This window comes from Daldinia childiae, assembly GCF_008694065.1.
Source record: "Daldinia childiae strain JS-1345 chromosome Unknown Scaffold4, whole genome shotgun sequence".
In the NCBI taxonomy this organism is placed as follows: domain Eukaryota; kingdom Fungi; phylum Ascomycota; class Sordariomycetes; order Xylariales; family Hypoxylaceae; genus Daldinia; species Daldinia childiae.
The window spans coordinates 464,740-490,579 of record NW_022984645.1 but is presented as its reverse complement, the minus strand read 5'-3'; the positions used below and the strand labels follow the sequence as shown (position 1 = coordinate 490,579).

Below are 25,840 nucleotides of genomic sequence, written 5' to 3'. Positions count from 1 at the left end.
CACCTAAAAATTCATCACATTCATGTCATTGTCCTAATCCCAATTGGCGATAAGTTCCGGCCTATTTTTTGTGCGCTGCTTTTTTTTTACTAACCCCCCCAAATCGACTTTGGGCTGGACAAAAGATTAATTTTTGTCTACCGATTCCTTAACCATCCTCACGCCTCTTTACCCTTTTCTTAGACGGTAACTCCGCCGTCAGTTAAGACCCGATGGCGTCGTCCTCACGGGCCTTGAGCAGGCTCACTAGCCCAGCTAGTAGGCAATTATCTGTGCCCGTTGCCAGATTCACTACGACGTCATACCCGCGACAGCTAACCTCCGTTGTCGCAAGAACACGAACGAGAACTGTTGTTGCTCCCCGGCTTGTCAGGTCCTATGCTGACGCAGCTCCTCGCCCTACAAAGAAACCATGCAGAATCCGGAATACTATTAAATGGACATGGCGCTTTGTTTATCTGTCCATGCTCGGTGTTGTTGGTGCTGTCATTTACGACGGCTACTTAGACCGTCACCCCGAAGAACAATTTGTCCCTGACCCTCAGAAGAAGACGTTGGTAATTCTTGGTAAGTAATTGTTACTAAGCACCACTTACCGCTCTGTCTCTAATAATTGGGCTTTAAGGTACTGGCTGGGGCTCCGTTGCGTTACTCAAGAAGCTCGACACTGCCAACTACAATGTTGTTGTTATCTCACCGCGAAATTACTTCCTCTTCACACCTCTACTGCCCTCATGTACCACCGGAAACATCGAGCACCGCTCCATCATGGAACCCGTACGCCAGATCCTACGTCGCAAGAAGGCTGCTGTCAAATTCTACGAAGCCGAGGCTACTCATATCGATGTTGAGAAGAAGATTGTCAAAATTACCGACAACAGCGAGGTTAAAGGAAAAGTCCACCAGACCGAAGTTCCGTACGACATGCTTGTTATCGGCGTTGGTGCCGAGAACGCTACTTTCGGTATTCCCGGAGTCCGCGAGCACAGCTGCTTCCTAAAGGAGATTAAAGATGCACAGGCTATCCGTACCAAGATCATGGATTGTGTTGAAACTGCTGCTTTCAAGGATCAAGAGACAGAGGAGATCGACCGTCTTCTCCATATGGTAGTCGTTGGTGGTGGCCCTACCGGTGTTGAGTTCGCCGGAGAGCTGAGGGACTTCTTTGATGAGGATATCAAGAAGCTTATTCCCGATATTGCTCCGCGATTCAAGGTAACTCTCATCGAGGCTCTGCCTAACGTCCTACCTATGTTCAGCAAACAGCTCATCGACTATACCGAGAGCACTTTTAAGGAGGAGGACATCAAAATTATGACTAAGACTATGGTTAAGAAGGTGACCGATAAAACTGTCGAAGCTGAAATTTCTACTCCCGATGGCAAGAAGTCTATTGTTACAATCCCCTACGGTTTACTGGTTTGGGCCACAGGCAACACTTTGCGCCCATTGGTCAAAGATCTCTTATCTCAAATTCCTGCTCAGAAGGACTCGAGGCGTGGTCTTGCTGTTAATGAGTACCTCGTGGTTCAGGGAGCAAGAGATATCTGGGCCGTTGGTGACTGCGCCGTTGCCGGATATGCACCAACTGCCCAAGTCGCTTCCCAAGAAGGTGCTTTCCTCGCTAGGCTATTCAACAACATGGCTAAGACCGAGTCTATGGAACAGAAAGTCCGCGATCTTAGCGCCGACTTAAACCTCAAGCCTGGTGATACGCCGGCCGTAGCGCAAGAAATCGAGTCCATCGAGAAACAGCTACGCCGTATCAAGGATGTCAAGCCCTTCCACTACTCGCACCAGGGCAGTTTAGCCTACATCGGTAGCGAAAAGGCTGTCGCAGACGTCGCGTGGCTGAACGGCAACGTTGCTAGCGGTGGCAAGCTCACATATCTCTTCTGGAGGAGTGCTTACTTGAGCATGTGCTTTAGCAGTAAGTCTTCTGCTGCTTCTAATTTCACCTTATGAGAAATCAATGCTAACAATTTCCAGCGCGCAACCGTGCTCTCGTCGCTCTTGATTGGGTCAAGGCCAAGATCTACGGACGAGATGTCTCCCGAGAGTAGACGGATTTTAGTCGATAATACCTAATCTCATTAAAACTACTCTCCCACCTCGTTTCCGGGGTCCCCCCTTTTTGGATCGGAAATGGCAAGATCCATTTTCACCCCTATATCCATATAGCACCGCCCCACCCCGCTCACCGTGTATTATTCGTCCCCTAGAGAGTTTTAGAAAGAGAAGTGAGAAGTGCCCAGTCACGATATTACGAGGACGGACAGGACAGAACGGGTTTTTTATTTGTTATTTTTGGAGGGGTGTTTTTTTTTTCTCGAGGGGACATATGGTACACGGTATACGATATAAGACGCTCGCGTATAGAGAGCGTTTTTTTTTCTACCCGTGAAAACTAAGCTCGTAGACTAGGATAGACTTGCGGTAGGCGATGGGCTGGCGCCTGGGACGCTTCCGTTTGTATAAGTAAACGGACGAGTCATCATTAAGATAATATTTCATGGCCATTTATTTTATTAATACTCATTGGTGATCTAGAGTATAAGTAATATTTGACTGGTAAGGTGTGAGTGTGTTATTAGACTCATACTTGCTCATCTTGAGCTTACAATAGTATAATAGTGTCTTAATCTTTACCTTAGAGTTCTATCGGCAATAGTGTATCAGAGTTAGACCTGCCTATAAGCTCAATCGGCTATATATTTTCTAATAGCTATGTTCAAAAACTACCTAACCCAACATCCTATTGTCTTGATAGGTCCTCCTGGATTCTTTACCACATGCTTGACTTTGCCGTCTCCGGTTGACCTCGGCTATAGTACATTTGTATATGATCCCCAGTGACTTGCATATGTAAAAAGAGAATTAGATAAAGTTTTGATCTGAGAGCATTGCCGATCCCGACTAAGCAGCTCATGAGGGTGCGGGAAGCCAAGGATGATAGACGATTTCGTTACTGGTGGGTAGAAGCTTTTTGGTTCTATTTTTACCGCGTCAACTTACCTTATGTGGATGATTAACCTACATAAGGTTAGGTAGGTGGTTAACCTCCACATAGATATTAACGGCATCAATTTCCAGCTCTGAGGACCTCACTCGTGCGGACTCGTGCGGAACCCACACCCGCTGTGGCTTAGTTGCGCTCGGATTCTACAAACCAAGTACGCGCAAAATAGTATGGTCAATTTGTCTGCGGCTTGGCACTGGGCTCTCTAACCATAGCGTAGAGTTTTATAGCTGTGCCGTCGTCGTCGCATTCTAGCTCCTTCGCAAACTTGAACCCGAAGCGCCCGTAGATTTGCATGTTGGGAATGTCCCGGCTGGACTCGAGGTAGCAATTCATACCCGCGGCGTCGGCCTGGTCGGTTACAGCTTTCATCATAAGTCGGCCTATTCCTCTATTCTGGGCTTTAGGTAGCACAACCATGATATTGAGGAAATAGTAGCCTCGTGAGTCCGTCCAGACGGAGGACTGGGCCTTGGCTTGAGCCTCTTTCCATATGTAATAACGCTAGATAGTTGCTTTTAGGTTAGCAGTCGTTTGGAACTCGAGGTTGTGAAGGCCGAATAGTCGGTAGGGAGAGCAGAGACCCTGATCGCTCGACTGATACAGACGCTGAAACGGGCCATGGGGCGGAGCCCCCACGACAACATTTCCTGCCCCGGCCCGGGAATCATTGTCACCCTACTTTCACGTGTAATTTAGAGAAGTCGCCAGATGCAGCCAAGTCGGCAGATCAAATGCTTGTCTTGAAGCGGAGATTTCACCCGCGCCCATAATCTCTTGAAATCAGACTCTTACCTTAACATTGAGGCCGCCTCGACCGTAGTAAAGGTTCATCCCGACCTGGTTGAACCACAACCGCCAGTCTTCGATCCAGTCGGACCAGGTTGGTAGCTGGCCTGCCCTTTGTGGCCTTAACCAGCAAGCGACACCAAGTACTTCATCGCTGCCGTCTTCCTTCGCGACGTGGAAGATGCCGTTACGCATACCCCATCGGCACCGAATGCTAAGAGAGGTCGCATTGCGTTGCGGGTTGAACTAACGGCCTGTGTTAGTATGAAGTGTGGAGGCTAATCGCCATAGGAGTTTGTCCTCGGTAGTCCAACGTATTTGCTTAATTGGTTGGGTGATACTCAAACGGGAAGTATCTTGAAAGATAAAATACCAATACCAATACCAATGCTACTCAACCATCCCCGCGCCCTTGAAACGAATCTTGGCGTACACAATGTTCGGTAACGAAAGGACCATGCATACCGTAGATTTATCAAAGACCCAATTGTTGTACGGATCGTCCGCAAAAGCTTTTCTTCGGTGATAGGGTAGTTAGCATGGATAATAACTGTTACACGGAGCTGAGGAGGGTTCATCAGCCGCAGCGCCCTCCCTTCCGCTTAAGTCGCATGCGGTATACCGACCCATTGTTCCGTTACTCCATACTGTTACCCACCAACAAATTCCTAGGATGAAAGGGAAGATACTTACTGGATGGCGGACACAGCGCCTGGGATGTCTGCCTCGGTGAGAGGAGAAACTCGGATTGGCATGATGATGGGGTATCCGATTCGGCGGAATCAGCCGACTTACACAAAGCGTAACGCTGGATGCTCGGTAAGGATTAATCAACAATTACGTAGGTAACGTCTACTATGTATACACAGCTAGTCCGGTATATTTTATAATTCCAAACAAATAAAATAAAAATAACTAGCAGGAAAGTCAGATTTATAGTCTTGATTTTGATGCGTACATATATTTGTTCAGTTTAACTAGGGCGTGATAAAATGGCAGTGATAAACCAACATAAGTATTAGATAAGGTTAAACCTATTCGGGAGTACCTCGGGATAGCAGTCAAGATTAGGGAAGTCGTGGTTTGTTGATAAGCCTTAACTTTTATTCATGTTAAACTTGGATAGTGCTGTCTTCCAACTTTCCAACTTTCTCAACTTACAAACACGAAGAAAGCGAAATGGTAACAGTCTCTAGTTTCTCTACCCGAGTCTTCACAATGAAGTTTAAACAAACCTTGTTATTGACAAGGTCGATTCGGATTAATCTAGGATGAGCAATTTCAAAAAGCTTGATAGAGTAACAACCAGATCTTCCTTTTCAAGAAAAGCTTGCGATGGCTTGGCTTGGGTTGGCGCCGAGACTTCCATTCAGCTCCCATCTACATACAGCTCCCACTTATATATTCCATTACGCGTAAAATTACGTATATTACTCCCTCACGAGAATTCTAGCTCTTAATGAGAACTCCCAATGAGAACTATTAATGGTCATAATTCATTGGAATATTTATTGTCTATCTCATTTTCGACATAGAAAACTACGTAACTCAGAGTTACCAAGGACGAATGAGTAAGTAGTAGGCCTGTACTTAACAGTCCTACGAAGTTGTTATTATTTCTTATATGACAAATGACGTCGTCGTAAGTTTGTCTCTTTCATTCAATTATGTCGCAACCATTACCAGATACCGCCAGCTATCGCAAGATTCTCGAAAGACTCCATTATCACGGACTCGAGCACAGTCAAGAAAATCGATATGCCAGACGTTGATCTGTATCAAGTTTGGCGCCGTCGCTCATTATCCCTGTCTGAAACCCGGCAGACTCCGCAATTATTCCTTGTTCGAGACGGAATACCCTGGTCATCTTGTCACAACATCAACTTCAGGTCAAGGCGGTACCATCAACATCGACCCTAAGACACGCCGGCGAAAACACCAGCAGTTTCGCTGCGCTACTTTATACGAGTAGCATTAGTCCCTTAGTCCCTTTACATACTACACTAATCGCTAGGGATATTTACCCCCCCCCCTTTAGTTGCTCTAAGCCTCAAATCCAAACCAATTTTCATACTGCTACGTCAATATCAATCAACGCGCTTCTATGTATTTGGCTATGGGTTCAGTAATTAATATATCAACGCAGTAAATTCAATATGCTACGAAGTTATCCAGAAGCAAATGCGCCTAACATCTTAGCCATCATATCTGAATGTTTCAATTAATAGTTATAGCTTGTGTAAGTCGTCGTATAAAGTATGAGCGTTATTACACTATGATAGTAAAACCCTAGCAGCAGACCGTTAATCCCCTTTCGCGATGACCCTATTGGCATCGCGAGCCTAAGCAAGAATAATATCACATGGGGCAGCCATGCTGGTCAGGGATATGGCCGCCCGGGGCTCGTTGTCGTTGAAGGGGTCCAGGGGCCCTCATTACATCCCTGAGACGCGTTGCACTAATTGAGCCTTAGTCTCTGAATCTCAACTTGGAGACCTGAGATCTAATACGACTCTGAATTGCACTTTCTCTTCTATTACTTCGTACCTCCGTTACTCTTGGCTTTTTCGATCTCTTTTCCCCTTCTTTCCTTCTCTTTTTCTTCCAAGGCGGGCCTTCTTGTATTCTATTAGTCAATCCTCAAACTTGGGTTCTTGGTATTCTGTTCATTCCATCCTGTCGTTTTCGGTATACCCAACCAGATACGTTTTTGGGTGACTTTTAATAATATTCGTCTTTATTTTATCTTGTTCGCATACTGGTTATGTTATGAATTCAGGAAAAGTGCTTGGATGCAGAGCATTTCGGCGTATAATAATAGCTTCTGAACGATAACATGCCGCCATCTAACAGGAGACGAGAATCCCAGGACGCTCAATCATGGAGGGGGTCACCAAAAATGGATCAACGGTCGACGTTATTTTCGCGTAGGAGTTTGGGACGTAGGAATATCGAAGACGATGCTACTAGTACTAGAAATTTGAGAGCACGACGGATTGTTATTCGAGGCGACAACGAGAGCGACAGTGAATCAGACGATGATCTTAAGGATGGTCTAGGAGACTTGAGCGACGGTGATAGCGATGACGACGAAGACAATAAGATCGGCGATTCTCCACAGAAAACAACTCAATTACCTACACCAAGCTCTTCAGGTTCTATCGTTACTCTAACTGCGCGACCGAGTCAAGCTACTACGTTATCGATCATGACAACTACTCCTACATCAAAATTGACGTCTACTTCTATGCCACTATTCATTCCGGTATGTTTATCTATCAATTTAATCTCGTTAGAAACGAACTAATAACTTGCCGATAGGTTTTTTCAGCTCCTCCTACTCTGGGGAAAGCTTTCCCTATACAACAGGGTAAAGAAGAGGGTGATGATAATGACGATCCGGAATCACCCATCACTTCCCAGTTTGTCCCCACAGTCACCACTGGACAGTTGTCTACGGAGCCAACATTAGTACCCGTAGCCTCAGATACTGTGGGCGATAACGATGATGGGGGCAAGCATAAATGGCATGGTGATAAAGACCCTCAACAGCCACCTCAGGGTGTATTAAATCCTACAGCAGAGCACCTCCTCATTGCCGCAGGTGCAATAGGTCAGTATATTTTCCCCATTTTAGTGAAATTAGGTCACTAATACGTCCAAGGTGCTTTCATTTTATTCTGCTTTATCGGATGGATCATCTATAGGGTCTTAAAAAGGACCAAAGGCCAGGGCATTGGCATTAGCGGCGGCATGGGATCTATCGACAAGTTCAATGATAAACAGAGAGGGTCGATAGATAACCGTACGTTATACATGTCTAACGAGGCGCCCCCTATTTACGAGCAGGGGGAGCATGGTACCATGCAAGCAGGTAACTTCTATGGCCCTAATAAAGCGTATCCACTAGGACCTGGGAGTATGATACGTTCAGTCGCCTCAAATTCAGAGGCAGGAACCCTTCGACAGTCACCGGATAATAACCCACCTCTTGCGAGTATCATAAACCAATATATCCCAGGAAACGGGGGTGTCTCAAATAATGGCGATATCAACTTAACCATAAGGTCTCAGGTAACCCAACCATATTACAACGAATCAGATCTTCCTCGCCAACCGGAAACATTTAATGCGCCGAAACGGGCTGGAACCCGAGCTAGCGAAATATCATCCATCTCTTCCGGATTTGGGGACGGTGACATTGTTATACCTCCATCCTCAGGATCAGACAAGCCTCTACCTGTTCCGGCCGAGGAGAACCCTGCCGCTCGAGACTCATGGATAAGTCGACCAGGCGAAAGGAGGGAAACGGTATATACGGAAGCGAGCGAGGACCGTCCAGCTCGGTTTCGCTCTATAACTAGTTGGGTCAACCAGCAGGCAGGACGAGCAAAGAGAGCGGGTTCGAGGGCGCGGGAACGTGGAGAAATACCTGTTATGCCAGCAATCCCAGGCGAGATAAGTGCAACGCGACAGACCGCTTACCGGTGATGGATGATACTACTTAATACCAAAAGAATCCAACACAATACTTTTACCCTTTTCTTCGTTGTCCCAATCCAGGAATCCCCCAAGGAACAGGATCTATAGCGAGACCACAACAGAAAGGAATTATAATTTAACTTTAAAGGGATACCTGACCTTGCGTTCATTTGTATTGGTCAATAATATACACAACAATCCACGCCTACAATATCGTTACCGAGTGGATGGTGAATTACCATATCACCTAGCGTCTTATATACAATTAGGACCCATATCCTTCTTGGGTTTGACGACAATGCTGTTTTGGCACTCATACCATGCATTTCCCATGTTAGCAGGAGTCGGGGAGTCACATAACGGGGTATCACTATAGAGGAGCGGATGATAATGAACACTTCTTACATAGAATTAACTTATTCTAGTCCAACCTAACTACCTAGGTACCTACCTACATACCGAGTTCTTTCTTTTTTTGGAAGTTGAAAATGAACCAGAAGGTAGAACTAGGCTCTCTATACATTTAGATACGTACATGGTTGGAAGATACCGGGACGTGGAAAAATTCCTCTTACATCAATAGAGGATCAGAGTTGCCTAGATCAACCCCAGTTTTGATTCTCGTCCTAGATGGCAAACTTGCAACATACCTACATATAACTAAAGTTCAAGGTCTTGACGATCTTAACAAACCTCAGAAATTTCAAGTGATCGGTTTTTATTCCTGCAAGTACAACAGTCGATCTTATGTGGAGTGGCGTCCCATCGTTACTAATAGTGGACGAGCCGTGAAGACTCGTTACCGATAGATCAACGGCGGGTACATACTAAGATGTGATGTTGATATTGATTTTCATACGGAATACAAATTTTTTATATACATGCAGTTACCTACGCAGGTCAAATCATGCGTAATAAATATTTGCGTAAAAAGATTTACCTGACGCGCGTTGTATTATGTTGAAGCTGAGTTGGCTAATATATTTTATCTCTGTTTAGTAATGAGAAAAAAGCGAATGGATTGGCTGTCGATACCGATGTCCCGAGCTGAGTCGCACAGCCCTCTTGCCCTGTGGCTCGGCATTCCTTCAAATCGGTACGAATAGCGGGGTGATCCCCTGTAATATTCGCAGCAAAATTCCCTGTAGATGCCATAATTATAGCAGGGTCGAGCCCGCTTTTAAGGAATTCTTGAGTGACCAAAGCTGCAAACAACCTTGAGCACATGACGACAATGACAATAAGACATCGGGTCGCAAACGCCTCTTTTCGCTCTTCGTGACAATAAGGTGCCGGCGACTGCATCTCACGCGCGCATATTGTATATTATATGTATTGGTACATAAATACCTGGTAACTATTCAATATCGGATGTTTTGTTTCTATTCATTAGGTATCTATATCTTTATTTTCTCTCTATCACATATCGCAGTCTTTATGCTTTAGCCTATATTTAACTACCTCGCATACGCATACGCATACGATACTTGGAAGTACATACATGATTGTCATATTGACCCTTTTTAACCCTTGGCGCGCCATTGTTTCTCGGAAGGCATAACGACGATATCGAGGCTGAGTCTATTGTGCCGACCCGCGCTTAGCTTTTTGGCTTCGTCACCCACTACCGACTGCTACTTCCTTCTTTTTTATACATTGCCCACTTAAGTCAACTGCGACTTGTCTTGGAAGTCATTCATTTATTCTAAGTTTCCTACCTCCTTCTCTTACTTGGAATACCTGGAATATTTTGTATCTTTTCAATCTTGGCTAAGCTTTGTACACTACATTACATCATATCACCTACAATTATCTCACCTACAACCGATAGATGAGCCAGTACCTTGGAATACTTGGCATAACTTTTGCAAAATGCTCGACGAAAACTTACCAACTTTCTTCTTCAGACCCTCTAATAATCCGCTATGTAGAATCTTATACTTCTCCCAAAATGGCTCCGAGCCGGCACCTGAATACTCACTCCAGAAAATAAACCCGGACCTTCCCCAGTCTAGGAATAAGTACGCTGTAGCCTTAGGAGACGCAAGCTTTCAGGATGTAATCTTAGCTGAGGTCCTAATCGAGCCTGAATTTCAGCAGCCTACTCTGTCTGCTGCCGAAATCAGACAACAGAATGGTGTTCCACCTCCACCTGTACCTTTGATCCCTGACGGATTCGCCATACAACTCTACAACCCAGAGCAGCAGGTTATGGTGAAGGGTGAGAAGAGCACCTGGACCGGGAAGGAGTCGTGGGAGTTTGAAATGCCTCAGCAGAGCTTTCGCATGCCTTCGGTATCCAAGGTTGATCGCCAGCAGAATGACCTTGTCGCAAGTAGTCTCACACCTAAAATTATGTTCAAGTGGAAGAGAGATAGCAAGTTCTCTAAGGACATGACATGTTACATGACAGGCACATCAGTCGGTGGTAAGAAGAGCAAGGATCCAGATATCACAATAGCGTTATACAAGAACGGGAGGGAACCCAGTGTCACCATTTACGAGCCGAATCTTCAGAGGGTAGATATAGAGGATCGCAAAGGCCTCGAAGTCGTATTGCTGCTCGGTGCTGAGGTCATTCGCGAGATATACTTATTCCCCAACCGGGACTCCTTCAATATTGCAGGCTCAGCAAATAGGCGCAAGAACTCGCGGCCCAGTCCAACCTCATCCACATCACCACGTCTCATGACCGGCGCATTCGGCAACCTTCCTCCAGCAAAGACTACCTCCCCTGTCACCCAACAGCCCACACCTCCCGCAGAATCCAGCATCGACGTTGAGACCAAGCGTCTACAGGCCTTGGTTCAGCAAGAAGAGCGTGAGCGCGAGAAGCGGGACCGCGCGGAGCAGAAGCGCATCAAGAAGATGCTCGAGGAAGAGGAAAAGGCCCGTCAGCGCCGCGACGCAGAGGTCGCCAAGGAGACAGAGAGGCTGCGGAAGGAGTTTGGCATAGAAGGCCAGGACTTCGGCCCGAAACCAAATCTGCCTCCCCGACAATCCGTCGCTGGGCCTAGCCGCACGCAGCTACAACCACCGGTTCCACCACCGCGGCCCGTGAGCGCGGGACCCAAACCGCATTCGCATGGAGGAGGGTTTGGCAGCTGGTTCCATGCTGTAGGGCCTACACCTGGTGCTCCTATGCCGCAGGCTTCGGGATATGGGTACGGGTACGGGCAGCAGTTGCAGCCGAATTCGGGGCGGAGAAGGGGCGGGAGCGCAGATAGCGGGACTGGGAGCGGGACTGGGAAAATGTTGAAGAAGAAGAGTACGTTGTTCTGAGGAGGGTGTAAGGAAAACTAGATTTAAGATTTAGGACGTCTAGTGAGGATTAGGGGGTACTATGTAAATTTAAATTTGAATTTGAACAGGCTGGATCTGGGTCTGGGGAGGTTAGGACCGGGAAGGAAGGCGAGTGCGTAGGTATAAGGAATACGTGATTTGAATGATACCCATGATAAGTTCAGTTTATTTTATGTCTTCTGGTTTTTTTTGTGACATTGCTGTGATTGGGTTCGAGAAACACCCTGAGGTTCTAATATCCTTCCTTCTGAGCCCCTTAGTAATTTTAAATCTCAGTCTTGACGAGTGATTTTACCATCATTGATTCTACCATTACATTCCTAGTTTATTGTAAATATTTTCTGCAGCTTATTTGTATTGGCTAGCATTTAAATCGTTGACTACATCGAATATATTTTAGGACCAAGAGGTACGTATTACTGATTGTTATTTGCCGTCTATTAGGAACAAGAATACTTGAGTCTTGTACGTATCTGCACGTTAGATTTCACTTCCTGCCTTAGTTGCAACAGGCAATTAGGTAGTTTGTAACTTTTAAGAGACGGTTTTGAGGATTTTTACATGACCTATCTGCATCGATAGTTTTACACCACCTATTACCGCAGTTTTCTTAGCAATAAATTGTCTGGTGAATTTAACCCAAGATCATTCTAACTTGGACATGGTCTTATTTTATGATCTGAGTGTTTCTTATCGAAAAGTACTCGCAGTGGTTCTGTAAGGTACCTATCTTCAACGTCGTTGCCTTATGTCGTGAGCCCCTCACTGCAGCAAACTACCTACCTACTACAACCAACCACCTCTTAACGATTTAAAAGTCTTGCGGTAAATCAACTCCTTCCTTCCTGCAAAAAAAGCGACGAGGTGGTCTATGCAAAAAGTTTTTACCTTAGGTACTCATCCCCTCTTCTTCTTCTTCCTATTCTTCTTATTCTTCTTCTTCTTCTCCCAACCACTACTTTTTCTACAACCAAAGCATACAACAACTCAACAACTCACTTAAAACTTACGATAACTCTACTCAATATTGAACATCGCACATCACATCACAAAAATTAACCCTTATTCTATCTTTTATAACCCTTATTCTATCTTTTATAACCATCATCTGCTATCATGTCACGCCGTCACGAAAAAGGTATCTCCTCTACCCTGGACGGGTGTGACATTTCCATAGCTGCACCTCTCGGCGACGATTGGGACTACGTGAATGTTGCACGCTGGACAACGTGGAACGGCGGAATCTTCTGCAACGTCGTCGACAAGGACGTGACGCATGTACTCGCTACGCCTGAGCAGTACGAAGCGAAGATCTCTACCATCCAGCAGGCTATCAAGTTCAAGGCACACATTGTGACCAAGGACTGGTTCGAGGACTCGCTCCGTAAGAGGCGACACTGTAAGTTTTTAAATTGTTTGCTATCTCATCAGATTATTATGTTTGCCCATGGGAGCTACTTGTTGCTATGAAGTCTCGAACTCACGACTTGAACGACTCGTCTATGAGCAATGATGGTGTATACTGACACTATAATCTTTTCAATAGTGAATGAGGAAGATTACTCCCTCGAGAATATCGACAAGGAAGATAAAGCTAAGAAGGAACGTGAGGCGAAGGCGCAGAAAGGGATTAAAGAGGCCGAGTCCTTCGTTAACACAAGTAAGTCCCCACTCCGGAACACTCCCCCTATACCCACAGTATCTGGAATGTAATAGCTAACACCCACTCAAGACCTCCATCACATCTATAGAGATGATACCTATTTCGCCTACGAGATCACCTTGACTCGTAACGACAAGGAGAGTGGAAATATCGGTCAGAAGTACCAGCTCTATGTAAGTACTCACCTTCTAGACATTATCCTCCTACCCCTCTCTCACCCCTCTCACCCCCCTCACCCTTAACTACTCATTTCTAACTCCCATCTCAGCTCTGGGAATCTAACGCTAAGCCGCACCTTTATATGTTCGCGGCCAAATTCTACAAGAAGCCTCGCGACAGCCGCCCTTCGATCTACCGTCCGCGGGAGACCGGCGTGTGCCTAGAGATGGCATTGAGAGACTTCGTGGTGTTCTTCTACCAAAAGACCGGAATCCACTGGAACAACCGCATCGTCAAAGCGGGAACTACGGACAAGAGCAAGTTCCAGTACAAGCCTCCCGTAAGTCATACATTTATTCCAAGACTCTTTGATTATTAGTAACTGACAAGATGTAAAAAAATAGACCGGCGGAAAGCCAGTGGGCACCCTCTATAACCTGGCTCCTGAGAGCTTGTCCGTTGTCGGCAACGGCACTAACTCCGCGTCGGCAGCGGATTCAACTTCGAGCACTAAGAAGGACCAGAAGCAGGCACTGCCTGATAAAGCTGTCAGCCGCAAGCGCAAGAGCTCCGAGGAGCCTGTCCAGCGCACCGGCGGCGAGAAGCGACAGCGCCGGGAGAAGGAGAAGGCGAAGGTGAAGGAGGACGACAAGAAAAAGGTCGAGAAGGAGAAGGTGAAAGAGAAGAAGGAGGAAGAGAAGCCGAACTATGAAAACTCGGTTTCCTCTCGAACGCGCGGCAAGACCGCGGCTAACAACAAGAAGAGAGCTCGTGCCTGCGAGGACGACGACGACCTTGCCGTCGAGCGTCACGAGACGGCCAAGCGCCAAAAGGTCAAGGGAGCTGGTCCCAACGAGGCGAGTCAGGGAGAACAGCCTGAGATCAGCAACCTCTCGGCGGTAGTCCGCGCTATGAAAAAGACTCGTAGCCGAAAGGCGTAGGTGCCGCAGGGGCCCGACGATAGCGAGAAGAAGGAGTTGGAGACGCACGGTGCTATTATGATAGAAGACCTTGTCGACGATATTTCCGACATGTCAGAGGAGGAAAAGGAGGAGGAGGAGTACCGAGTAAGTGAGTGAACGAGCAACGTGGACAGCTGGAAAGATGTACGAATGTAAGAGGAAGCAATGGATTTCGGATACTCACTCACCCCCCATTAGCGGTGATTCTACCATACCATAGCCATAGATACCCCTGCTCGAGCAAAATACTGCTGCATATTGCGAGCCTTGATTTTAGATAGCTGTTTCGCCCTCGGGGGCAATTGCAATAACAATGCGAATGAACTCTTACAGTTAGAAAGTCGAGTAACTTGTCTAAGCTATCTAACATAACCACAACATATCATATCGTAACACAGCGTAAACTCAAACGCCTTGCCAAGTAGACCCCCAGCTCGCCCAGCTACCTGTGTAAATGCATCCATCATCACCAAAACATCGTAATATCATAAACTTGTCCTGTCCCGTCAAGTCAACGCTACCGGGGTACCCTTTTCTTCATTCCTTACTCCCTTTCCCTTTCCCTTCAACCCCCCCTTTTTCATTACCATCTTCCTTCAACCCCCTCCCCCCCCCTTTTTTTTTTCCTTTCTCAGACAGTCACTTTCCCCCCTCTTAAAACCGCAACTTAGGAAACACAAAAACAAGCAATACAGCAAAAACCGCCAAGCCCGCTATCCAGAGATACAGCAGCATGCGTCCCCACCAGCCCTTGCCCTCGGTCAACCGCCTCAGCGCGCCCATGCGTCCCGCGACCGCACCTAACCCACGCTCGTTACGCTCGAGATTGGTCCCGGCCGCGCGCACGACGTCTTCGTCCTCGCGCAGCGACGACGCGAACCGGTGCGTCGACTCCTTTAGCGCGCGCGCCATTCCGACCATCGACTCGGCGAGCTTGTCCTGCTCGGCGCGGTGGAGGTCCATGATTGCTTCTGTGGTGGAAGTTGCGCTGGTGGTTGGATCGGGGTGGGTGCCGAAGAGTTGGGTGCGCAGCGCGCTAGTTTCGGCGGTGTCTGATAGAGGGGGTTGTTGCGAAGCACCGCCGCGGGGCCGTAGGGTCTGCGATGTGCTGGTTCCTGATCCTGAGGGTGTTGGTTCTGGTGCTGATGAGGCTGTTGTTGTTGTTGTCGTCATCGCTTGATATGATTGCGTCGCACTGGATGATTGCTGACCAGAGTCTGGAATTTGCGACTCTGGAATAAGAGATAGCGATTCTTCTGTCTCTATCACCGCCTCCTCGTTTTGCTGCTCCTCTACATCTTCAATATCGTCATCATCATCTCCCTGCTGGCCCGCTGCCGAAGCTGACTCAATACTCTCGCTTGGAGTATTAATGATATCGCCTAGCAAATCCTCGCCTTCGGAACTATCATCGTCACTATCCACGCTGATCTCCTCGAGCTCGCGGAACCTCTCGGTGATTTGCTCGAGGACCTCCCGCTTGCCATTTAGATCGTTCTGCACCTCCTGTCGTCGCGTGTGTACTTTGATCGTAAGCGCATCATGCTCTAGCTTTGTTAGGAGTGATCGGGCGTAGTCGATGTTCTAGATGCAGTGGTATGTCAAGTTAGCTTTTCTAACCTCTATTAAACCAGAGGTGAGTAATCTAGGTCAAGTACATACGACCCTAGCTTTAGCGCGCTCATATTCGCTTATCCTCAGTCGTCGCTCCCTCTCAGCATCGGCATGGAGAATGTTCTCTTGTAAGCGGTCGAGGAGACGGTTAAGGTCTGGCAGGGAATCTGTGTTGGATATAGTTCGATTCTGCGTGATGGGCGCCTGGGCTAGTCGCGCCATATTGGAAAGTTGGTAGTGATCTTTGGAGTTTGATATTTAGGGGTTGTAAGTGTATCGAATTCAAAGAGGAGAAAACTGAAGAGTATCAGAGGTAGGGTAATCGTAATCTTAGAAACTTGTTTTGTTAGAGTTTAGATGTTGCCCGAGTTGGTGACACAACGCACGCGTCTTTGTACATATGATGTATGACTGGTTCCGTTGGTGGGGCATCCGGTCCGTAACTAGTGTAATAGAACTTACCTTACCTTACCCCATAACCTAGGTAAGCAAGGGGTCCCCTTCCCTCTTCCTTTCCCATCGTAAACAAATCAAACTATTTTGAGGTAACACGACATACATGTACGTATGTACATAAGGTACATATACCTATTATACAGGTACCAGTCTAATATTGGGCTAGGTAATAATTACCTAATACCTATTCTAAATTATCATCAATTTTTAGAGGAAAACATCACATATGACTTAGGATAGATAGATGCTCATAGTAAGAATACACTAATATGTAGTTTTATTTTAGACAGTTATAAATCAGATTAGATTCACAAATGCAATCACATAGAGACATACAGAATCATCGAGTTCCCAAAAATTTAACGCCTATATTAGCAATGCAATTTCTAACTTGCACAGATAGGGGTATAATGATAATTATCGCTAGCCCCTTAAAACTAACCTTCCCATGATTCTCTCTACCTCCACGCAAAATTAGCCTACCCCTAGATCATAAAAACTTCTATTCTATGAATCTTCTAAGCAAATATGCACCGCTAACGTCTCGCGCTATTAGATGCATTTTCTAAGAAGTTCAACAAGAAATTCCTATCTGCAGGAGATAAAGGAGCTTGATTCTCATGCCTCGACGCGTTGCCCCTTAACCCTGGCCTCCCTTCGCCTCCACTAGAAGCAACTGAGCCCAACCGGGATCGTGGTGCCGCGCTGGTACTAAACTGGTCGAGCATTGCCGGCTCCTTCCCTTTGCTCTGTTCGAAATTTGACGGCGACTTTCCGAAAAGAGATAAAAGTGCACTCTTTTGCTCGGCAGTTGAGTCTTGCCGGAACTGTACACTACCAGGAACTGGTAGCGCTGACGCAGATGGCGGACCTTGAAGCAGCGACAGCGGGTTGTGTTGACTCCCGTGTGAGGTACCGTATGGATAAGAGTGCGTCGAGTCTGCGTAGGTCCTCGGTGACGACCGGCCAAATTGTTGTGCCTTCTGTGGCACCAGCTGATATGGCTTCGGAGACGGATTCGTAAAAGAAGGTGAGCCTTTACTGAACGACCTATGACTAAGCTGTGATGTCGTGGCTGGGTACTGACCCGTTTCTGACCCGGCAGCTGAAGCTACTCTGTTCTGACTTGGTGACTGTTGTCCAGGCTGAGGGCGAGATAGTATGGCAAGTGCCCGGAATGGGAGATTTGCTTCAGGATTCATTTGTACAGGACGACCATTTTCGTGGGCTGTAGATCGCAGGGAACCGGCGTTAGAATGAGGCTGACTGTGCCATTGTTGTTTTTCGCTTTCGCTTAATCGGGAAGAACGTCGCGTTACTATTTCCCTATCGGCCTCATGTTGTGATGCCGATGATTCAGTCTTTTTGAACATATTAAGCAAATCTGAGCGATGTTTATCAGTCGGGAGTCTAGGCCGCACCTCAGGCCCAGGTGGCGCTGCATGACCATTATTTATCGACGTTTTGTTCAAATCGGAAAGCATGGCTGTAGCTTCGTATTGGCTGGCAAATGCATTACCCGGTGCAGAAAACTGGTGCTGGGGATTCTGCATCGTTGGCAAGTTCGCGACCAGTCCTGATAATTCTGGTACGAAGCCTTGGTTCATATCTGGCTGTGCTACACCACCCTTAAGGACATTTAATAAGTTGGCCGGATGCGCAGGTAGTTCGGTAGGCAGCGTCCTTTCAGGATACCCGCCTTGCGCACCATGATTGTGAACCTGAGGACCGTATGCACCGTATTGATGTCCTTGTGTCAATCGGGAAAGCCCTGGCTGGGCAGTCGTATTGTCCGTGACCTGTGGGGAGGAAGCCATCCCACGCAGGAGCATAGCTTTTTGTACCTGCGGCGGTAGTGGTTGGGGATGTACAAGTTGTACCGGTTGATTCCGGGATTGACGTGGTTGTTCTGAAGATGTTGGAGGACCAGGAAGCTCGGTAGTGACGTTAACGAATGGGCGAGCCCGGTGTTGTTGTGTGTAGCTTAGATTTGGATTTGCTTCACCTGTCAACCGTGCTGCTCCATAACTTGAGTTTGGATTTGCATCAACGAGCCGTGCTGCTCCGTAATTGGAGATCGGTCCGTGCTGCTCGGGATGATGGTGATGCGGAGCCACGTGCTTGGGGGCATTGATTGACGCGGGATCAAAGGGGACGCGAGTCTTCCCCCCTTGTGCTTGTTTAGATGCCTCCTCGTCATTTGATACCTTCGGCCGCAAAAGAGATAGGAGGGCTTGCCCCGCCTGCTGATCCGAGGATGGTGATAATATCTGAAGGCCCTGCGTAGGTGGTTTCACCTTCAATAACCTATGCAGCTCTTTCGTTGCGCTATCAATAAATTCCGAAGTTGTACCTGCGGGTGGTGCCTGGACTGGTTCGTGGACAATATTATCATCCGTCAAATTTTCATCATAGAACTGGGGGTGGTGGTGAACGCTAGGGTGTCCGAGTTTCTGGGCGTCCAGCTTCTTTTGTTTCATCACCCATTGTCGTAACTGAACCATGAATGGAGCGACCATGTAGAATTTATCGTTAGAAGGGCCTCCGACCCCGTTTTTACCGATACCTTTCCTCTTACGAAATGCTGGCAATTCTTCAACCTTGTACCACTTAATGCCCCCAATTTCCTTCCTGGTTCTTGTTTCGAAGACAGTATCTTCCGGTACGCCGCGAAACACATAGAGCCGGACCTGTTGGTCATGCATAGTAACCTCAAGGGGGTGGACTGGTTCATTCTTGTCAACAAGACCAGCTTCCCGGAGATCGTACCCTGTCTCTTCGTAAACCTCACGGATAGCGCAATCAAGGTCGTCTTCGTTTTTATTTATCTTCCCTCGTGGAAAACTCCAGCTCGCTCCTTTCTTGTAACCCCGAACAAGGACGGCCGCATCCATATCGTCGTTGAGCATAACTGCTCCTCGGACAGGCACTCTTGTCTTATATTGCATGAATTCTTCGAAAGCTTTGATATGACTCTCCGCAGAGAATGATGCTAGTAGAGGACAATGCTGGAACATCTTAAGACTAAAACTCCGTAACGACATGGATGGTAAGGCAGGATCTAAAGGTCGGATGAAATCTTCGTAGAACCATTGTGCTTCTTCAATTTGGAAACATATGCGCGCTACTGAGGATAGGTCTTCTCGGGGGAGGTTTATGATGAATCGAACGCAGAGGTCGTCCAACCCTTAGGAATAATGTTAGCTAATATCTCATCAATATATGACGCGCTTAACGCCGCGCCGGAATCAACCGCCAGATCTAGATCAGACAGATATCACCTCTAGGAAGTGACAATACGTACAATCTTCTAATGTCATTTTGTATTGCGCCATACTGAACTCTACTTCCTTGCATGACCACAGGTTGGGCAGAATGTTGTGTTGAACTGGAAAGCCGGCCAATTGTAGGACGGCGCGACAAGCAGGCGACAAGTGAGGGGTGGCGTGAGTGATAGCTCTCGAAGCTTGAGAGGCACGACTGCGCTGGGAAATACTACTGTCAATTAAATGATTCTGATGATTTATAATTTAATACGGGATCTGATTGATTGTAGGTGAGTAAGATTATGGCATTAGGCGAAAGAAATAGTGAGAAGTGAATGAAAGCTGTTTGGGAGTTGTTAAGTTGACAGTTAGGTAGGATCTGTCTGCCGATGTGGGGATCGAAGGACGATAATAAGGTTGTTGTGGCTGATAAGCTCGAAGTTACAGAACGTGGCCAGTGCTGATTGCATATGGAACTTGCCAAGCCACCAGTATGTACTGTACAAGCAAATTACTTACCTAATGTACCTAATGTATATAAATATGTACGTACCGAGATACCCAAGAGGTACCCACCTGGGCAGCTGTGCAGGAGAATTTTCAGTTGGACAGTAAAACTTTTAACAGATCAGAGCCTCATTTGTATAAGTTGCGGCTACTCATGGGCAAATTTGCCACCTATACGTGTTTTAAAACATACATATTTGCTCTTTAAAAAACAAGGAGGTAATTGAATTGTTTGGTACTAATGTTATTAATCTACTAAGTTGCATAAATATTGACATTATAAAAATAGCTATCCGGTTTAAATACCTAAAACGTAGCGACTTGGTTTAAATTGACAATAGAAAAGTAATCCGATACCCTTTATGATATACTAATAGAGAATTAGTACTATTAGCAAGATACCTATACAACGCTTATTCCGGTTATTCCAGCCAGCGTACCATTAACTCCACGTATGTACTAGAGTATATTTTTCTGAAACGAAATCGGTACCAAGCAAGACCGATAATGTTATGTTTAACCGGATGCCAAAACTTAGGATTTGTATATTTTGGTATCAGAAAAATACCAATAAGCATAGAGCAACTTATCTATTCCGTAGGACCTCACGAGTCATTATTGCGTGGCAAAAATCTCATTATTTGGAAGTACATAACTAGGTTAGAGATATGCTTGGCTGTACTTGCTATACCAATGACTTAGATGGGCAGGTATAATTACCTATGTATCAAAGGTATACTTCCATACAGCAAAATCAACCTTGTGTACATTTTGTAAGTCTACCTACACAATAATTCTATGTACATAGGTAGGATATAGACTACCTATAGCTCAGATGTGATGTATCTTCCCATGATCTAAAAATAACTACCGAAACTTAGCGCCTGAGATTGTTACACAGGCTCCACAGAGGTGCCGTAGCCTCGGGACCAAGTGGGTAAGAAGACAGGGGCTTTAAATTTCGACAAGGATTATTACCGCCAATAATTACTCTAAAGCTGCGGTGGAATAACAGATAACGAACTGTCAAACAGATTACAATTAACACTTTTAGGGACTGTTATAACCTTACTAGCAGGTGCAAGTTTGACTAAAATGTACCTAATGAATTAGCTACCTAACTAGAGGTAGGTATAAAGAAGACACATCAAGCACTAAACACGTTTGGGATGCCACAAGTAATGGGTGTATTCAAACCAACCCCTCAAAGCTCTGTCATTGGAATAACTAGACTGCAATTGTCCAACCCTGAAATCAAATAGTTTTCACGACGAACAGGTCGTCCGTGACTCATGCAAATTTGTGAACTGAATACAATACAATCAAAACAGTGAGCCTCCCTAACCCTAAAACTCTTGCGTAACCTAACTGTACACATAATTGTGGACCTTGGAGAACATAGAGGATATCGATCTTATCTTCACTAATTGTCAAGGTTGTCGTTGTCAATAGAGTTGTCATTATCCTCTCTACCAAGAGAGGCAAAACGGTTATGACCGCGGGCAGCGGGCTCCTTGCTGGAAGTAGCCTTCTGCTTCGGAGAACGTGACTCTTGTGGACCTTCAAGTGGCTCAGAACACTCGTCGTGGTCCCATTGGATCACCCACTGGTTATACTTTCTAGATAAAATTTATTAGACAAGGCCATATTATTGAAAGTCCCAGGAGAGCTTACCGTCTACTGAGCATGCACGTCCTGGTGGTCATAGCGTCGAAGATCGAGTTGGTCTTGATATGGCAATGGCCATCCGAAAATATGACCTTGATGATGACGAGTTTATCGATATGCTCCATATCGTTTCGAATCTCGCGTTCGGTAAGCTTTCCCTCGCAGCCTCGGATGATTAGGTTTCTGCTTGCACCCTTACGAATCTGAACTGTAAGTTCGTTGTTGATACGGTATGGGCGACTAGCCCAGGAGACGTGGATCTATATTATCGTTAGACAACCCAAGAAAGAGAGTAGCCAACATAACTAACCTTTTTCTCCTGAATGTAGAGGCCATTTTTCTGTACATGGTCATAGAATGACATAGCTCTTTCTTCCTCCACGAAAGACAGAAAAGCGACCTCAGTACCAGGTATCCATCGCAAACCTGACAAAGAGCCGCCGCGAATGACACTGGTAATATCCCAATAGGTCATACTTTTCAACAAACCCTTCAAGCAAAAGGTAGTCTTGCTTCTGGGGGGCAGTTGCGGTTCATCTGCCTCATGGCGCCACGGCTCTTTGAATCGTGGCTGTATACCTGACGGCAAGAACCTCGACTTTGCTGGAATATCCGATACTTTATTGTCCGGCACTTGCTTGTCTGGTGCTTGCTTGCCCGGTACTTGCTTGTCCGGTACTTGCTTGTTCGAAGAAGGCACGCAGACATTCCTAAGCTTCACAGATGTGGTAGATGCATCCTTCTGCCCTAGGCGAGGGACCTTGCTCTTGGCCTTGCTAGCCTGTACACTTGGAGGTTCATCCTGACTCAAAGCCTATCAACGGTTAGTCCATGCTGAAGCATTGCTGTGTAAAGCGGCCGTTGAATATTCTTCGAGTTACGGTACTATTGTACGGCTAGAGAGGATGAAAGTAGGTAGTAATACTTACCGTAATGCGTTCCTTAGTCATACCCTCTTGTAAAAGGTGACGCGTCAAGTTGGCTAGTAAGAGGTCAGAACAAGTCTAAAGTACCATAGATAAATCAGAAGGCAGAAGGGGTGGGGGGTATACCGTATTGATGTTGAGAAAGCATAAGGCCCTCATACTCGTCCATAGGAAGGCACATAATCGGACCTATCTCACCCCTGAGTTGATAGTCATTGCTCTAGGGATTATGTCAGAAAGCTAGCGATATAATGAGGGTTTAGACAGGTATTGCTTACAGCGTTGGCTCTATTAAATAATAACATATTAGCTTCTAAATCGAGAATCCCCTGATCATATAATAAATAATCCAAGGTTTTGTTTTGACATACCGTTGCACAAGAACCTCAAAGTTAGCTCTATCGAGCACGACAGTATTTCGCGGCGTTGCCATCATATTAACACTCCAAATGAGGCGGAAAAGAAACGAAAAGGAAAGTAAAGAAAAGTAAAGAAAAGAAAAGAAAAGAAAAGGAGGAAATAAGCTAAAAACCAAAGACTTCGACAACGGTGTGGGGGAAAGAGTTGTCGAATAAATCGGTGATTGTGGCGGGTTGGTAAATAAATAGGTGGTGAGGAATTAGGCAACTTTTAGGAATCAACGCGACGCGGTGTATGTATGTTGGTCGCATATTTCTACCCGACGGCAGCTAACATGATAGCGATTACAAATTCACCAATTTAAGCATTTACAAACGCAAACTAAGCACGGGGATTTAACCAACGTTTGATATAACACAATACTTCTTCCATTTAATATAGCAATTATTCAACACATCTTAGCTAGGTAGTTACTTGTTCAAGTTAATCAACTATGAGAAGACTCACAAAGACGTTAAGGGGCCAAAGGTAAATAGCTAAACAGATTATTAATGAATACCTGTTTATGAAGTACAGAGATACATCATACCTAAACAAAGCATAAAGAGAAAAGCTTAGTGATTAGATCTTATGGACCTTGACGGAGTCAACTTTATAGTGTATCAACCTGTCATCTGCCTTGATAACCTGCTTTAAACATGTTAATATGGACGTTTAATTTTACACGTGGAGGGCGTCTCTGTATACCTATCTGGCAAAGTGGTATTTCATGAAGCCGTGTTTTGGGAATTTTTTGTTGTTGACACTTCATAAACGATAAATATGTAGAACTGTTGGCTAGAATTGTTTAGATAGGATGACTACTTCATCAGCCATGTTTCATGGTACTAAGTATATATATTAAATAACATCTAGCGTGTCTGTGAATTCTACTTTGAAGATGAGGTATATACCAACATTTGTGATACTGAGACTCCCCTAGAAGTTGGCATTTTGACTAGTATAAGTAATTCTTGGATCTAAAATAGGGGCATCTACATCTATACTAAGTGGTCGTTACAATAATATTCCAACTATAAATATTTATAAATCATCCGTAGGGTCACTAACTAGGTATAATAGCTTGCCTGTGTAGGTACTCTCAAGGTTTCTAGTTGACAGCGTATTGGTTTGCCACATCCACAGCCAATCAAAGTCTAAGCTGACTGATTATGGGAATTAGGATCGAAGAAATAAGCCCGGTATTACTTTTGAAAAAAAAAAAAAAAAAAAAAAAAAATAAGAACCACCCACTGACGGGGTTTAGAGTATATATGGCTTGCACAGCAGTGCGTCTCTCATATATGTATGTTTCGGCGAAGCCGCTGGATCAAAGTTTGATGTCTACGTACTCGTTAAAATATCCATTAAGGCCAGGTCAAGCTGATATATTTCGGGGCTGCATTTAAATATTTGATAGACCTTGAAAGTCATGTGGTAGATTGAAAAAAAAAAACCAAGTTGATAGGTAATAAAATCACGAAATGTAAACTAAGCTGAGGTGTATGTAGTCAATGACAGAGCCTCCCTCTCGGGTATTTGACTAAGACTGAAAACCGTCCTATTTTTAGGTTTAACAAGCATTTAGCAAGCATCTACACAGTACGCGGTGTTGGTGTGGATCCACCAAAACAGAGGCATGTCACATTGTCACCCGATCTTAGAGTAAAAGACATAGGGCACACCTCGGGATGATGACATGTAAGAAATGTTTAAAGGTGACTATCAAATCTTGAATTGGTAATTGGTATAATTGGTAATTGTAAGTATGTAGAGTCGACATCATGTTATAACAAGTTGTCAGTGTGTAATATGTACCTAGGTATGTAGAAGAGAAGAAAAAATGATGGCATTGATAGCCAGGGTATACAGTACTTGATTTGGCTATTATAATGGAAATCCTTTAGAAGCAGGTTCTGGATGCAGTTCAGGTCCCCGGGTACTTCTAATACACTATGGATCTCATTGGACAAACCTGTCATCGCCCACTGTAGGCCCATGTAGTGTAACCCGATTACCGCACCTACCAATACCGCTATACCTCTTCTGGCAGAGAGCCCCATGTTATGCTGCTGCCAACACTTCGTGTTCATCGCTCAACCCTGGGCTAATCGAATCGAATCTTCTACATACCTAGGTATGTACGAAGTACACCATAGGCTTAGCGGGAAAATGCAAAGTACCCGTTAGTGAGCCCATCATCTTGTCTTTTCGTATCCTCTTATCCTTCTTTCATCCCATTCTTTCCCACCCTCTCGCTCTCGATGAACTGACAACTTTTTTCTCATCGTTCAACCCGTCGTTCGCTTTAATACTGCTACCTAGCTATTAATAACATTCGCTTAGTTCTGATAATAACTACCCTCCGCCTAAATACGTTTACCGAGGGAATCCGAATTTGCTGCGTTTTAGTTTTTTGTACTGTTTTCCTCGGCATCCACACCTCGTATCGACAACAGGAGAGGAAAATAGGGGGATCTAGTTAACGAAGCGGAAGCGAGCCAACGAGCAACAATTTTTTTTTACGCCCACGATAAATCCTAAAGAAACGAAATAATTGATATTGTTGGATTTCGAGTGTTTATTTATTTGTGGCGTTCTGTTCCCTGCAACTTAGTCGGAATCAA

The 25,840-nt window shown here is 45.6% G+C and overlaps 8 protein-coding genes across 8 annotated transcripts; 4 read left to right on the top strand and 4 right to left on the bottom strand.

Moving 5' to 3' along the window:
* Window positions 1-212: 212 nt before the first annotated feature.
* GL218_04443 (External alternative NADH-ubiquinone oxidoreductase, mitochondrial) lies at window positions 213-2,063 on the top strand (the record flags this gene model as incomplete). The annotated part of the gene is made up of 3 exons (XM_033581048.1): window positions 213-567; window positions 626-1,930; window positions 1,990-2,063. The coding sequence occupies 3 exons, from the start codon at window positions 213-215 to the stop codon at window positions 2,061-2,063; spliced, it is 1,734 nt and encodes a 577-aa protein (XP_033435599.1).
* A 1,130-nt stretch (window positions 2,064-3,193) lies between these two features.
* On the bottom strand, window positions 3,194-4,563 carry GL218_04442 (uncharacterized protein; the record flags this gene model as incomplete). Its single annotated transcript, XM_033581047.1, has 4 exons — window positions 3,194-3,523; window positions 3,815-4,054; window positions 4,274-4,325; window positions 4,502-4,563. 4 exons carry the CDS (start codon window positions 4,561-4,563, stop codon window positions 3,194-3,196), a joined length of 684 nt encoding a protein of 227 aa, XP_033435598.1.
* A 2,453-nt stretch (window positions 4,564-7,016) lies between these two features.
* Window positions 7,017-8,299, top strand: GL218_04441 (uncharacterized protein; the record flags this gene model as incomplete). Its single annotated transcript, XM_033581046.1, has 3 exons — window positions 7,017-7,073; window positions 7,130-7,421; window positions 7,473-8,299. 3 exons carry the CDS (start codon window positions 7,017-7,019, stop codon window positions 8,297-8,299), a joined length of 1,176 nt encoding a protein of 391 aa, XP_033435592.1.
* A 1,863-nt stretch (window positions 8,300-10,162) lies between these two features.
* GL218_04440 (uncharacterized protein) lies at window positions 10,163-11,572 on the top strand (the record flags this gene model as incomplete). Its single annotated transcript, XM_033581045.1, has 1 exon — window positions 10,163-11,572. One exon carries the CDS (start codon window positions 10,163-10,165, stop codon window positions 11,570-11,572), a length of 1,410 nt encoding a protein of 469 aa, XP_033435597.1.
* Window positions 11,573-12,709: 1,137 nt separating this feature from the next.
* On the top strand, window positions 12,710-14,356 carry GL218_04439 (putative brct domain containing protein; the record flags this gene model as incomplete). Its single annotated transcript, XM_033581044.1, has 5 exons — window positions 12,710-12,992; window positions 13,140-13,253; window positions 13,326-13,429; window positions 13,525-13,755; window positions 13,820-14,356. 5 exons carry the CDS (start codon window positions 12,710-12,712, stop codon window positions 14,354-14,356), a joined length of 1,269 nt encoding a protein of 422 aa, XP_033435164.1.
* Window positions 14,357-15,031: 675 nt separating this feature from the next.
* GL218_04438 (uncharacterized protein) lies at window positions 15,032-16,213 on the bottom strand (the record flags this gene model as incomplete). The annotated part of the gene is made up of 2 exons (XM_033581043.1): window positions 15,032-15,961; window positions 16,040-16,213. 2 exons carry the CDS (start codon window positions 16,211-16,213, stop codon window positions 15,032-15,034), a joined length of 1,104 nt encoding a protein of 367 aa, XP_033435165.1.
* Window positions 16,214-16,983: 770 nt separating this feature from the next.
* On the bottom strand, window positions 16,984-19,782 carry GL218_04437 (mRNA decapping complex subunit 2; the record flags this gene model as incomplete). The annotated part of the gene is made up of 2 exons (XM_033581042.1): window positions 16,984-19,634; window positions 19,752-19,782. The coding sequence occupies 2 exons, from the start codon at window positions 19,780-19,782 to the stop codon at window positions 16,984-16,986; spliced, it is 2,682 nt and encodes an 893-aa protein (XP_033435160.1).
* A 1,861-nt stretch (window positions 19,783-21,643) lies between these two features.
* On the bottom strand, window positions 21,644-22,838 carry GL218_04436 (Negative regulator of differentiation 1; the record flags this gene model as incomplete). Its single annotated transcript, XM_033581041.1, has 4 exons — window positions 21,644-21,839; window positions 21,895-22,148; window positions 22,199-22,702; window positions 22,818-22,838. The coding sequence occupies 4 exons, from the start codon at window positions 22,836-22,838 to the stop codon at window positions 21,644-21,646; spliced, it is 975 nt and encodes a 324-aa protein (XP_033435161.1).
* Between the last annotated feature and the right edge of the window lie 3,002 nt (window positions 22,839-25,840).